Raw genomic sequence first — 13,082 nt, 5'->3', positions numbered from 1 at the left:
ATTGGCTGTTCTAGTGGGGAAGAAAGCTTGGGCAATATACAGCCATCTTGACTTCATGAATCGGTAAATACCCGAATTTCTCCTTGCAGTAGTGCGTGTGTTAAGATGAGAGTATGTAAGCACGGTTGTGATGTTTTAGATTCGCGCGTATTGCTTGATAAATGCCATATAAAAGCACTAGCGTACTTTTTCGTGTTGACATGGCCTCAGCTAAACACTTGGGGTTTGTGAGAATTCTCGAAAGTTGTTCAAACCTCCGCTACGTCCCGGGTTTGCATAACTGTCTTGAATTCTCCGACCCACCCCCGCCCTCCTCGTGCCCGGGCTATGTGCTCTGTTGCTTAAGGCATAGACCAGTTCCACGCGATGTTTATCTTTAATTTTCAATCATTTAATTCACTCTGCGTGCAAAGAGTCTTCATCAGTTAACTTCAAGAGTTGTATTCAGATATCGATTTACTGTTGGTAAACTTCTCTGATAACAATACATGCAGCTAAATATATATATCTTATAAACCCAGCACGAGGGCCGTACTGAGAGAATGTCGGTCCGAGGTCTTCACAGTACGGATCGTCGCTGCGCTCAGGTCGGTACAAAAAAAGACCGGGGGCCGACAGTCTCCCAGTACGGTCCCGAGCAAGCTTGGCTGATAAGAGAATCATTACAAGACTGAAACTACCCAAAAATCTTCAAGAGTGATCTTGCGGGATCATTTTCCGGACAGTGCCCTGTCAAATAATTAGAGAATAATAGACCAGCGTTGGAGCAATCTGATTAGTCGATTTTAGTTATTGGCCCTCTGAACTGACTCAGTCGTGTAATAAAGATCGCTATATACCGGCAGAGGGAAGTCTTGTCACCATCGCTGGTCTTTAAGTGGGTCCTCTATTTCCAGATTGAATATATAAACTCGTATGATTTTTCTATGATTTCTGACTTCCTTTTTAAAAGGGCAAAAATGAAGATTTTCATCTCAGTGTCTTCGGAATAGTAGGTGCACAACGGGATTTTACAGTCGTCACAAAACTGATAAGAAAATAACGAGTTCATATGGTTTTGGAAATTAAGCTGTCTTAAAATTAGGAGTTTGTATGGATTTTTAACCGTATTATATGATTACTTCATTGTTTCTGTTTCCTACATCTACCCAGCAAAGGGGTTGTTGCAATGTTGTTATCCATATAAATTTCCTTCTAGTGTGGCCAAGGAGCCAAATATCCTCGCTGGTACTGTTAGATCTGCCCCTCCCCCTTGTATGGACGTGGCTTTAATATATTAAATTGCACAGCAGCAGGGTCTCATTAACCTTACTATATGACTAAGAAAATTACTTCATTGTGATTGGCTGAGAGCAGGCCAATTCATCGATATTTCTTAATTTGCACCGCAGTGCATATTAACGCGTGCGCATTCGCAATATAATTTTCATGATATTCGAAAATTATTTCAAAATGCACTCGCCTAAAGGTTCATGCAATTTTGGAAGAATTTTCAAATATCACTTGGGGTGAAAATCCTTAATTGCCCTCGCATTCATACGATTACCTATACATATTTCATGGTCTATAACCTGGTCTCTGTTTACCCTAAAAGCATCCTACTTGCTCAAATGACCAATCTCAACGTGCGCTTTTATGTTGTGGCATCAATTTATCGATTGGTTTAAATTTGAAATTCCCTGCGCAACTCCGAAATGGCCAACATATATTTATGAAGCGGTGGATGGCCGTGTCTGTTCCTTTGTTCTCAGATGGAAGACGGATAGTCTCGCTTCGTGACCACACACATGGGAGGGCTCAGGCTCGGCAAAAACCCTGTTGGCGTGGCTACAGCAAAACAACACATACAAGGGTTTCCTGAAGTCCTGCATATTCCAGCACAACAAGAATGGGTGCACTGCTGAGTTCAGTAAAATTAAAAGCACCGTGATGTTGTACGTATTGGAGCCGTAACTGACGGCGGGGGCGTAATATGCCAGTAAATAGGTCGTGTAATTCGGCAGACGGCAGACGGTGTGAACAAAAGTCACCAAAATCAACAATTTGGTGATGTTCCTCCGCGCACGCAGTCTGGCAGCCTGAGAGACCTCCGTCGCCCTCCGCTGACGACTCCACAACGTGTAAATAACTTGGGAGTACAGCACATACATAACAATGACCGAGCTCGAGCCCAAGAAGAACATACACATGACGTAGGCTTTGGGAGAGACCCAGCTTGGCCAACGTTCCACGCAAAAATCGCTCTTTTCGTCATAATCAAACACGATCAGCGTTGGTAAATTCGCCGCAAACGCGGAAATCCAACAAAACGCTATAACGCCCTTGATATGTGAAGACGTAATCGGCGCTCTTCGGTTTTGAATCATGATAGAGGTGTAGCGTTCCACAGCAATGGCGATCAGGAGGAAACCCGATGTTGTGGAGCTTGTCCACAGGATTCCACTCCCGGTAATGAACTTGCAGAAGTAGTCTCCTGTGGTGTCTGTCGGATGCCGAAATGCGGGCTTGCTGAAGATCACGTGACGAGGAAGTATAAACAAACCAGTCAGACCGTCTGATATTGCTAAGTTGAAAATCAAGTTGTTCATAGGTATTGTCAGTGATTTGCTCCGATAAAGAACCACACAGACCAACACGTTGAAAGTCAGGCACACTATTTCTAAAATTGTGAACAGAGAAATGAGTGCTAAATCAGCACTGTCACTCATTGTGGTAGATAACTTCTGTAGCTTCTTGGTGCTGGGAAGATAACGCTCTGTTGTTTTACCCTGCAGGAAACAAATTAAAATTTATAGTCATTTGTATAAACTTTTTGCACACACTATAATTCAATGTATGCTTTGAGACGTGTTTACAACACGAAATGGCGAAATCAAGAAATGGTACAACGGGTAAAAGTCAATGTGGGATAGGAGTGTCTATAAGTTTAACCCTTCCTATCTTTGAGAGCTAACCACGGTCGAGTCAGCGATATTTAGGCCAACCGGATCGCTATTTGGGCTAACCGTAGTGCCATTTCGCCATTTCGTCTTCAGTTTAAACACGCCCTATATTTAGTTGTCTTTAGTTCTTAGTTTTATGAAAACGAAAGAAACGCTTATTCTAAACACATTTCAGGATCGAGGATTTGACACTACTGATTCCTTCAAAATGACGTCTCTAAATATTAATACAATAATTGAACAAAGAACTCGATCGGTGATCGCAGCCAGACGCTTGTACGTGATTCTGCCAACATAGAGCGAAAGATTTGAAACCATGAACTTCGTATTAGATCAGCTGTGCTTTGCTGTCAGTCGATAGAGCAACCGTCAATTATCTAATCCAGAGGTCGTGAGTTTGATTCTCGCTGAGATCAAAAGATGTTCTACGTTTTGTGGATCTCATCAAATAGAAGATGAATCTCACTTTCATGCGTATTGCACTAAACACTCTACTCTAAGAGATGAATTTTAAAGAAAAATAGAAAATATCGTTCCGAATTTTAAACAATTTATCTCCGTTACAAGCTATCCGCGAACTTCTGACTTAAACAAATCATTATACTAATATTTAATTAGCAACATTCATTTCAACGTGTTTTGATCTTACGCAATATTCCTCTTTGAGTAATCAATCCGTTGTAACTTGATTGCTATATCATAACCTTATTATATGTTCACGATAATCATTACTGTTTAGTTTTAGTTTACAAAAGCTTTTGCAACACTGTATGTATTTATTGTCATGCTAGTTGTTGATGTTGCTCAGGAGCTAACGCTCAAGTCCGCAGGGTTGTTCAGAAGGTGGACACCGCTATCTATCAGATCAGTAAATCACTATCCAGGGTATAGCGTAGTTTGTTTTGCTAACACGTATCCTCTGGATAGCGATTCAACTGAGGCTAGAATGTTATTCATGAGTTTAATTCACCACTTTTTACTCACACCCACAGAGTTGATTCCATTTTGTATCTACCTTTCCGTTTAAGAAATATACCTCTATAATATTGACAGATGACGTGATTACCGGGAAAACCAGAATTCGTGAAATTAATTTTTATCCGTACGAACACTAAGCTCTACTCCTTGAAAATTTTCGTGTCGTACCATTTTTCACCATATTATTATTTTTTACCATATTATGCGCAAATTGGGTGGCTTTGAAATTTGGAGAACAAATTATTTCTTCAAGGGGTTGCAGAAAGGAACCAAAGAATAGTGGGCATAACAAATTCAGGAAATGTTACAAAGCCGGCATAATCGGTTGATTAATTAAATTTTCTTCGAAATTATATTTCTGGATATTCCTCAGTTATATATTAAGTTACGTATGTCTTGAATTAATGAACTATTTTTTTTCGAGGGGTGGGGGGGGGGGGGGGGAGAAGAAATTTTTTAAATGAAAATATTGCTGCAAATGATTTTTTTTTTTCGTTTTTGCTCAAGTCACCCTTAAGGCTTAAAAGGTATACGGAAATATTGACCAAACTATTGACACAGACGTGTTTCTAAGTCAATCGGTTTTAGTCTTGTTTATTAAAATGTTTCCTAGAGTCGCACGAAAGTTTGTGGTATTTATTATACTGTCAGAAAAATTCAATTTATTCAAATTCCCTTCTCGATCTCGTGAAAGGAATGCTGAAGTTTGCGTCCTATTTACCGGTGGTAATTGTCTGTACCGAACATAATAAAACTTTATACAATTGTTTTGAATGAATGTTTAATGAAAAAAAAAATACTATTTACTTTTGACAAGAAATGGCACAAGACATTTCTAATGAGATGTCGGCTGAAAGAACTGACAGTTTTTCTGCAGTTTCATATTTATTACTAATATAAAAAACAAATTTTTCTCCTTCGTAATTTTCTTCAATGTCTGAACATTTGACATTGATCATACGTATCAATATAATTGGTCTTATGTCCAAATTGAGCTGGGCTTGTTGCTAATGTTTTTTCGACAATTTTTTTGCGCATAATTCTTGAATTTTCTTATTTATTTAAGACTCCGGTAAAAGCGACCATTATTTAACGTCTTCTCAGTCATTGAATAAATAAATCATTTTTGCAGAAATTTAAAGCTTAAAACAATCATCTCTTTGGAAACTGCGAGGATGATTGCAAACATAAACAAACTCGACGAAAATTTTCTTCCGATGTGAGTGGTCCATCTGCGAGACGAATCGAGAAAAAAAATGTTCGTATTTTTGGGACAATTTCATGTCGATTCTAGCCAATTTTCATTAATGGCCATCTTCCGCCGAGATAGAGGAAAATGTCGATTAAATGATAGTAGAATTCCGTTCCCTCTTGAAGCAATGTAAAATAAAGAAACACGTAAAAGGGATTAAATAAATCTAGGCTTTAGCTCGGCGCAAAAACACGATCCCTTTCAAAATTGCGGTAACTTTGATCACCAAGTTAAACACATATACACCTCTGACCTTCGAAGTATTATTTTCAAAGTTCTGCTTTTTCAAACGTAAATTCTAGAGCGCTTACAGAATCGTTGATAAACTGCACACAGTAGAAATTTCTAAAACAGAACGTCAACCAAATCAAGTAACTTATCCAAACAACCTTACATATGGTAATCTTTTGCTTCACGGTGGCTTGAAAATGAGACAGATATTTTAATTTCACTGTGTTAAAAATGCGAAAACACAAATCTTACTTTCAATTATCCGACTTAGCTAAAGACAGTGCTTATGAACTAAGCTTTGCTGTAAGGTTTTATGAAGCAATTTACTAATAAGATGCTGAACAATAGGGCTTGCCTTCAGTTAAAGATTGCCAGAGCAGGTGAAAAATGGACAGTCAAGAAAGCGACAGGTTCAAATTTCATTCCTGGTTTTCCCAAAAAGCAACTTGTAACCTTCACGTTAAGATACCGAATGATAAACAGTTCGAAGGTAACTACACTTTATATAATTGAAAACGAGACTTTCTTCATAAACTGCATGTTTTTTCCCTATTCAAAAATATTAGACTGAGCTCAAATACAAACAAAGTGCTTTTAGCGCCTTTTGCGCCTAACAAACAACGAAATCGCAATACCAGAGTAATTCTGTCTGTGAGAAAAATCTGGCTTCGTAAATGTATGACCAGCTTCGCCCCTTTCAGTACAAAATGTCCAAGCAAGGAAAAATCATCACACTTACCTTAAAAACGGTGAACTGTTTTAGATGGAAGCTTTAGATGAATACGTTCAAGCAGCACTCGCCAAAAATGGCACGCAAGAACATACAACGACAGATGGATACAATATTTGATCGACAGATTGTCAAACGATATAAAGAACCTCGCAGTATGACAACAGAAAGACGCCCAACCTCAATATCACAGATCTGATTAGCATTTATCACTCCGGCAGCTTATGGTAGCTCTATGAAAAATCGACGAAACCCTGTTAAAATCATAACAGCTTTTTTTACAAATACATACAATTGCTTGTTTGGCCTAAGCAATTCTCGTATCTTATTCAATTCGGCGGGTGGGTTCTTCATACAAAGTGTTTTGCTATATATTTTATGCCGAAAATTGGGATCGGTAATCAATGCTAACGACTTGTCCGAGCTCCCATTGTTATAAGCTAAGACTATTAAATTTACATAAAATAATTCTCAGCACGTTCCCTAACCGAGGTAACGCATATGTTCTGCTCGCGCGCACTGAGATGAAATCCGAAAACTCCCCTTGATGACGTAGCTCGACAGTTAATTCTGATTGGTTATCGGCTCTTGGTACAGCCAATCGGAGGCCAAAGAGTTAGATCATACATGCATTGAGTTGTGCATGCCAATCGAATTCAGACTTGCGCATAGTGGATGGAAGAAAAGTGTGGACAAATACACCTGTTTAGACTGTTCAACTGATCGAGATGAACTTAGCTTTTGAAGTTTTTGAACAGCTTACATGTAGAAACTCGGAGAAGTTTCTAGTATTCTTGCTGTACGTAATTCTAACTCGCTTAGTTCTTATATAAGATTATCTCTTTTTGATTTCGTATTTGTATCTTTTGACTTCGTGCTTTATTTTAACAATTTTAGATGATTAGTTTTTTTTTAAAGAAATATATGACTGAATTGAGGAAGTTACTTCAATGGGATTGGCTGAGAGCAGGTCGATTTATAGTTAATTCTTGATTTGCACTGCAATGCAAATTAACGCGCGTAGTTTTCTCAGTCATATAGCAAATGAGAAATCTTATGTAAGCTTAAGATATACAGCTACTTGTCAGTTTTGAAAATTCTTTCAAGTTGCACTCGCCTACTTTATTAAGGATCGCTCAATTTTGAGAGAATTTTGAAATATTCCTGGCAGTGTAAATCCTACAGTGCACTCGCAAGGTTTATTTTAATTGAAGTATGTGATGGAACACGTTTTTCACAGTAATGACATCGAGTTGACACCTAGCTATCCTGTACGTGTTGTGACTAACACTAGTTACCCATTTACCTACCCATTGCGTGTCTTTCTTGTGACATGGGACACTTCTTAAAACTTAAAATTATTTGACGCACTCCATTTCAAAAGCATTTTTCCGGGTATTTGCTGGGTTTTCGCTTCCGCTAGGGCTGTTTCATTGCTTTTCATCACGTACCAAGAGTCTCGAGGTTTTCTTTTAACATGTAAAAGTGCGTCGAGATTTCTTCATTTCAACGGATTTAATTACGGTGGTGTTAATAGTAGTCCCTTGCTCCGACACTGTTGTATTCAATCATTTATCGCCTGAATGCAGAGAAAGGAAATTTCCAGAACAAAAATTCCCGCCTTCTGTGATGGTGGTGTTCACGGCTCTATTCACACATGTTCGATTTTGTGTTGACATAAGAATTATGACCGGTTAGTCGTGTAGATATGATGTAGAGTATATAATCCCTGGAGTGAGAAATACATGGAGTGATAAATATATATTTGTCAGTAGCTCTTCCTGCTAGTAGCTCTTCCTGCAGCCGTCCGCTTTACAATGGGAAGACAAATGGGAGTGGACATCACGAATTTGGAAGTTTGTACATGTAAAGACACTGTTGATCACTGATGCAGACAGATTTCCACGATTTCGAAAATGTCCGTTGAATTGGATGACCGGGGTAAAGTGTAAATGCGATGAGAGACATTATTTTTTTTTGAAAATTTTTTCAGTGGGTTTCGTTTCAGCATTATGATAAATGTGTAGGAAAATTGTAAATTAATTCTGTCAGCAAATCCTTGCAAGCACGTCCGCCAGAAATTAAACAAGCTGCTTTTCGATCATGTTTGCGCCTCTTCAAAATCGCAAAAATCTGGCTGCGAACTCCGTTTCTAGAAAAGGTCACCAAGTTTAATTATAAAATCTTAAGGAAATTTAACTTACTCACCGCCAAATTCAAATTTAGGCTGCGTCTACGGCCAGAAAAACCAAAAATAGCAGTTATTTCAATTGTAGCGCGAAATAATGTTTTAAACTCAAACCAAACGCGTTTTAAACAGGCTTAAAAGACTTTATCCTTATCATCTTATTTCGGGTCGAGAAAAAAAAAAAAAAGAAAAACTGTGTTTTTTAGCATCTGGTTCTTTCATATAATTATTTGGTAATAATAATTTCCGCAAATAGAACGGAAGGACATAGATCTTCATCAGCAATTAAGAAAATAGTGAACAATTTCGGGACCGTATTGCAAAAATTAATCTCTCGCGTATATAAGCAAGGTGCAGTGAATTTGCGAAAATCGAACAGTTTAAGAAACTTGTCATGCCTCAATCAAAATTTGAATTTAAATTTAAGTCACTAGAATGCTTTGCTCAATACTCAGTTTTGAGCAAAGCTGCGGGAACCCACTGGATAAAATTAAATGAATGCCATCCTTTTATTAGAAGTTTTGGCATTACTAAAAGAACAAACTATCATGGTTGTTTTTTTAGCAGTATAGCTTTATTAAGCGTCGTCTCTTATGGCTATACAGTCGTTCCCGAATCAGATTGAATCGGGTCTTTCTCATACGTTGTCAACTTAATGTGCACCCCAAGACTACTTAGCGTGACATTTTCTGTCAGTTGTTTATTATTTCCTTTGACCACAAAAATCCATCCGTTCCTAGGCGATATTTGCACTAGGCAGGGTAAATAACTGTGTCGATAAGATGTTTTCACAAAACTCATTCAAATGAATAATATTTATCTTTCCGAACAACTAAAACCGTAATGACTAGCTTAATTTACATCGGTTTCTCGTTGGCGGGCCATACGCATTTGAGATACTGATCTTAGCGCCAACATGTACAAATATTTAGCCGTATTTCGCCGTCTGCTTACAAAGCAACAAAGGTGAATATTAATAAAATTTCTCTTTTTTTCTTGGCTCTGAAATGCGGACACACGCGTGTTTAAATAAATAAATATATATTTATATAGCGCCATTTTCCACTAATTGTCCATGGCGCTTTACAATACTTTAAAATTAAAATCCTAAGTTTAAAATCCTAAAATTAAAATCCTAATCCTTTAAAAACAAACTTCATTGTAAGAGTCATGAAAGTGGTTCGAGCAATCCGTTCAAAACTATGTACATTCTTAGGTTAAAAATTCCCTTTCTGTAATCCAGTATTTCAGGCGTGAATTACAATTTCTCCTCACAGATTGTTATACATTTCTTCGAATGCTTGTAATGAGAATACAGTGGTGTATCAATTGCAAGAAGATGAAAAACTGCCCGCCGAGGCAGACAAGCTGACCGGCAAAATACTGGGCTAGCCCATGTCAAACTAGCATGAAATTCCAGCGAGAGAACCACTAAACTTTTAGTATTTTAATGCTACAGAAACCAGAATTACTAGTGGTGATGGTGGAACAACAAACCTCGAAAGGGGTGCCGAATACCATGTGTCTCGCAAAATTTTCGTCGAATTTCACGGGTCTCGTAGTCTCGATTTTTTCACAAAGCGGTTTCGCAGTCTCGAGTTTTTTTCATCAAGGCTAAAGTTCCAATTTGTTTGCTTTTTTGCTATAAGCTTGAATGAAGTCTGAACGACTTAGAACCTGAACGTCTTGAGCTCGCATTCAAAATACTTTGAAGTCTCGGTCTCGCAATTGAAGGAGTTAAAATGTCTTGGGTTCGCAAAGAAAAATGCTTGTCTCGCCTTTTCTCACAGTCTCGCATTTACTAGTCACCACCCCTCTCGAAAAATACATTTTGCTTGTTAATTAACACTTCCTGTTTAAATCCTATTTGTGAAAATTTGCTAAAATGTCAGGAAATTGTCTGTTTGTTGATGAGTCTTTTGTTCCGCTTGCCCGCCTACTCGCAATTGGCAAGTAGATATTAGTTTGTGAGGAACAAATATCATTTACGTATGTTGGTTATTACGACTAGCGAATGTTACTCTCGACAGCTTCTTCAAAGCCTCTCCAAACATTGAGCTCAAACGGTCACGTTCGTTTGTTTTTCTGGTTTTGTCTCGCGGTTTTGTCATTGTACTTTTTGGAAGATTTTCAGAGCCATTTGGTAATAAACGTTGCCTGAGTCCTTGCGTAAGATGCTGGTGAAGTGTCCTCCATTTCCACGTGGGGCACCACCATGTTTTCCGTCTTTTTGCAGGGGACCAACTTCCAAAACTCTATACGAAACGAACGATTCATGTAGCCATATATGAAGGGGTTACAAGCGGAGTTTAGAACCACCAGATATGACACAACAAGTGTACCTTCAGGTGAAATGTGGAGTAGATTTCCACGGCTTAGAAATCCGATCACATAAGCTGGAATCCAGCAAATAGCGTAGGTTGAAACAAGCAGAAATAAAGTTTTAGTGACTCGAATTTCCTCCACGCTCGCTCCGTTTGTAAGACATTGCGCGTGAGGATTCGCAGCTCTTTGAAGTGTAGATACACATTGAATGTTATGCTGACGTACGGCCCGCGAAACTTTAAAGTAACATACGATTATCGTGGCTGTGCAAGGGATTAAAATAAGACCTGTGTCAAGAGATAGAAATATCATCGTAAAGTTTGGTTTGTGGAACTTTAAAACGCACGCCGCGTAACCGCTATGAAACGCGAACTCCGCCCAGCCAACGAACACGGGAAACGCGACAATCATTGCCATTAGCGTCCACAACGTTATCAGGAAAGCGATCGAGCGTTTTCTTGTAAAAATCTTCAAATAAAGCGACGGTTTTACGACCCTACAGAATCTATTCACCGCCATAAAAGCCATGGTTAGCAGAGAGACGAGCGATAAAACATACGTGAAAAATCCCTGGATAACACAACCGGCTGACCCATAACGCCAATGTCCTGAAATAAGAGCTGATATTGTCAGCGGACCGGCGATACATGAACGAGCCAAGTCTGCCACAGCTAAAGCTGTTACCCACAAATTCGTAGTCGTTCTGAGGCTGGGATTTCGCGCCGTTGCCAGACAAATGAAAGCGTTTCCTCCGATAGCTGTGATGTCAATAAGCAGCAGTGAAGTGGATTGCAACACTACCAGTTCAGCGCTTCGCGTAGGAAGCTCCATAGTTCTGTGAAAAACCGGGAAAAACCTTCAGTTGCGCGGTATTGAAACAGGTGGATTTCAAGAGACCGCAAAATTGGAAGCCAGAAAATTGCACGAGATATAGTTTCCTTTTCTTGGCTGACCGTCGCGGAAAAAAATTGAGTAAGGTCTTTCAGTGATCGACGGAGTTGTAATAAAACTGCGAGATGTCTCGATTGCCAAAAATGGTTAATCACCAGCACAACCAGAAATGAATTGTGCAGCTGACCTAATTGGCTTGTGTACCCAGTGAAAATATGAAATGCTACCCAATGACTTAGCGCTAGCTTGGTTTACTAGTAACACGTAAAAATGAGAAGATCTGTAGCCGGCGACTGATGGAATATTCTTAGAATTTCCAATTTCATTTAGCTGTCATTTGAGTTGTATCCCCTGTAAATGGAAAAAAATTAATATAGCCTCGATGGATCTTTTACGCCTCAATTCGTGAAAATACAGAGCGATAAGAACATGCGGTTTTTTTTTTCTGTCAATCAACTCGGGCTAGCGTGGTTGTCTCTTGTTTGTCAAACATAGAGCTTTGTTATTAATATTTATAATTATTTCAATTCGATTACGGTATCTCTCCATTTAAACACTTTAATACTCTTCAGTTGAAAAAATCGCAGATAGCGATAAAGAGCGAAAAGAAATAGCGGTCTTTTATAACGTATCAACGATCGTTTCTCCAAATACAGAGAGGAAAAGAAATGCATTGGGTTTAAATTTAATTTGCAATGTCATAGTTATTTGACAAGTTTAGTTCTGACATATGTTCCGATTGCACAAACCCTAAGCAACTCCCCAGTGTTAAATAGCAACTGCTAAAAGAGGAAATTGGGTTTTAGAAGTTAGATTGGGTAGATGATCTGTCTGAAGCCCAGTGACAGCTTTTGGAAATCAGAAAAATTCAGAAAAAGATTGCTTGTCAAATATATATATAACCTCTTAAATTAAAATAAGCCACGTGTTTATAATGCTAGGCGATGTCAAACTAGACAAGTTCAATATCAGTTTTCTAGAATCTATAAACCTAAGATAAACTTCCTGCTCTCGTCTTTTATGTTTTATATCTGCAAGTAATTCCTCTGACAACTTACTTCGTCGAGCCAAGCGAAACCAAAAAGCGAGAGAGGATGTTATTAATACGTTTCTTTCCTTTTTCCTCTTCTTGCCCATCAAAACTATCTATTAATGCATATGATCGTTGCTTGCGAAAAACGCTTCATTTTGTTTCACCGAAACGTTTTGTTGTTAATTGCAAGTTGCATTGCAAAACATGAAATTGAACGATATTTAACTGGACTGGCTCACTCCAGTCAGTCAAAGAACAACAGGTCACGTTCAGGACGTGTAAAGACTGTAAACTTCAGGGTAACAGTAGAAAAGAAACTTCACCGCTGATGTTGCGATTTCATGACGAATGACAAAGGGACCAAATATAGACACAATTAAGCAATTGGAGTCAGGTTTCCTCGGTCGCTTTTTATTTCACGCGAGAGACAAACCTCTTGCATCTCGATAAAGAGGAATTAACGCAACGTAACTTAACGCTGTATGGTCAAATACGGTTGCAATGAAACTCCT

The 13,082-nt window shown here is 38.6% G+C and overlaps 2 protein-coding genes across 2 annotated transcripts; both read right to left on the bottom strand.

The window, feature by feature from the left end:
• Positions 1-369: 369 nt before the first annotated feature.
• LOC110069167 (adenosine receptor A2b-like) lies at positions 370-6,596 on the bottom strand. Its single transcript, XM_020776642.2, has 2 exons — positions 6,143-6,596; positions 370-2,768 (listed from the first exon to the last, which is right to left on the bottom strand). Exon 2 carries the CDS (start codon positions 2,706-2,708, stop codon positions 1,710-1,712), a length of 999 nt encoding a protein of 332 aa, XP_020632301.2. The 5' UTR covers positions 2,709-2,768; positions 6,143-6,596; the 3' UTR covers positions 370-1,709.
• A 2,277-nt stretch (positions 6,597-8,873) lies between these two features.
• LOC110069166 (allatostatin-A receptor-like) lies at positions 8,874-12,185 on the bottom strand. Its single transcript, XM_020776641.2, has one exon. It carries the CDS (start codon positions 11,475-11,477, stop codon positions 10,452-10,454), a length of 1,026 nt encoding a protein of 341 aa, XP_020632300.1. The 5' UTR covers positions 11,478-12,185; the 3' UTR covers positions 8,874-10,451.
• Positions 12,186-13,082: the final 897 nt, after the last annotated feature.

Source organism: Orbicella faveolata, unplaced genomic scaffold, assembly GCF_042242905.1.
Source record: "Orbicella faveolata isolate gen_17 unplaced genomic scaffold, um_ofav_v1 contig_15, whole genome shotgun sequence".
Taxonomy (NCBI): Eukaryota; Metazoa; Cnidaria; class Anthozoa; order Scleractinia; family Merulinidae; genus Orbicella; species Orbicella faveolata.
The sequence above is the reverse complement of the archived record's forward strand: the minus strand, read 5'-3'. Positions and strand labels throughout refer to the sequence as shown.

What these genes read in the sequence shown, in the direction of transcription:
- LOC110069167 (XM_020776642.2), bottom strand. Translation starts at nt 2,708, where the DNA reads ATGAGTGACAGTGCTGATTTAGCACTCATTTCTCTGTTCACAATTTTA.
- LOC110069166 (XM_020776641.2), bottom strand. Translation starts at nt 11,477, where the DNA reads ATGGAGCTTCCTACGCGAAGCGCTGAACTGGTAGTGTTGCAATCCACT.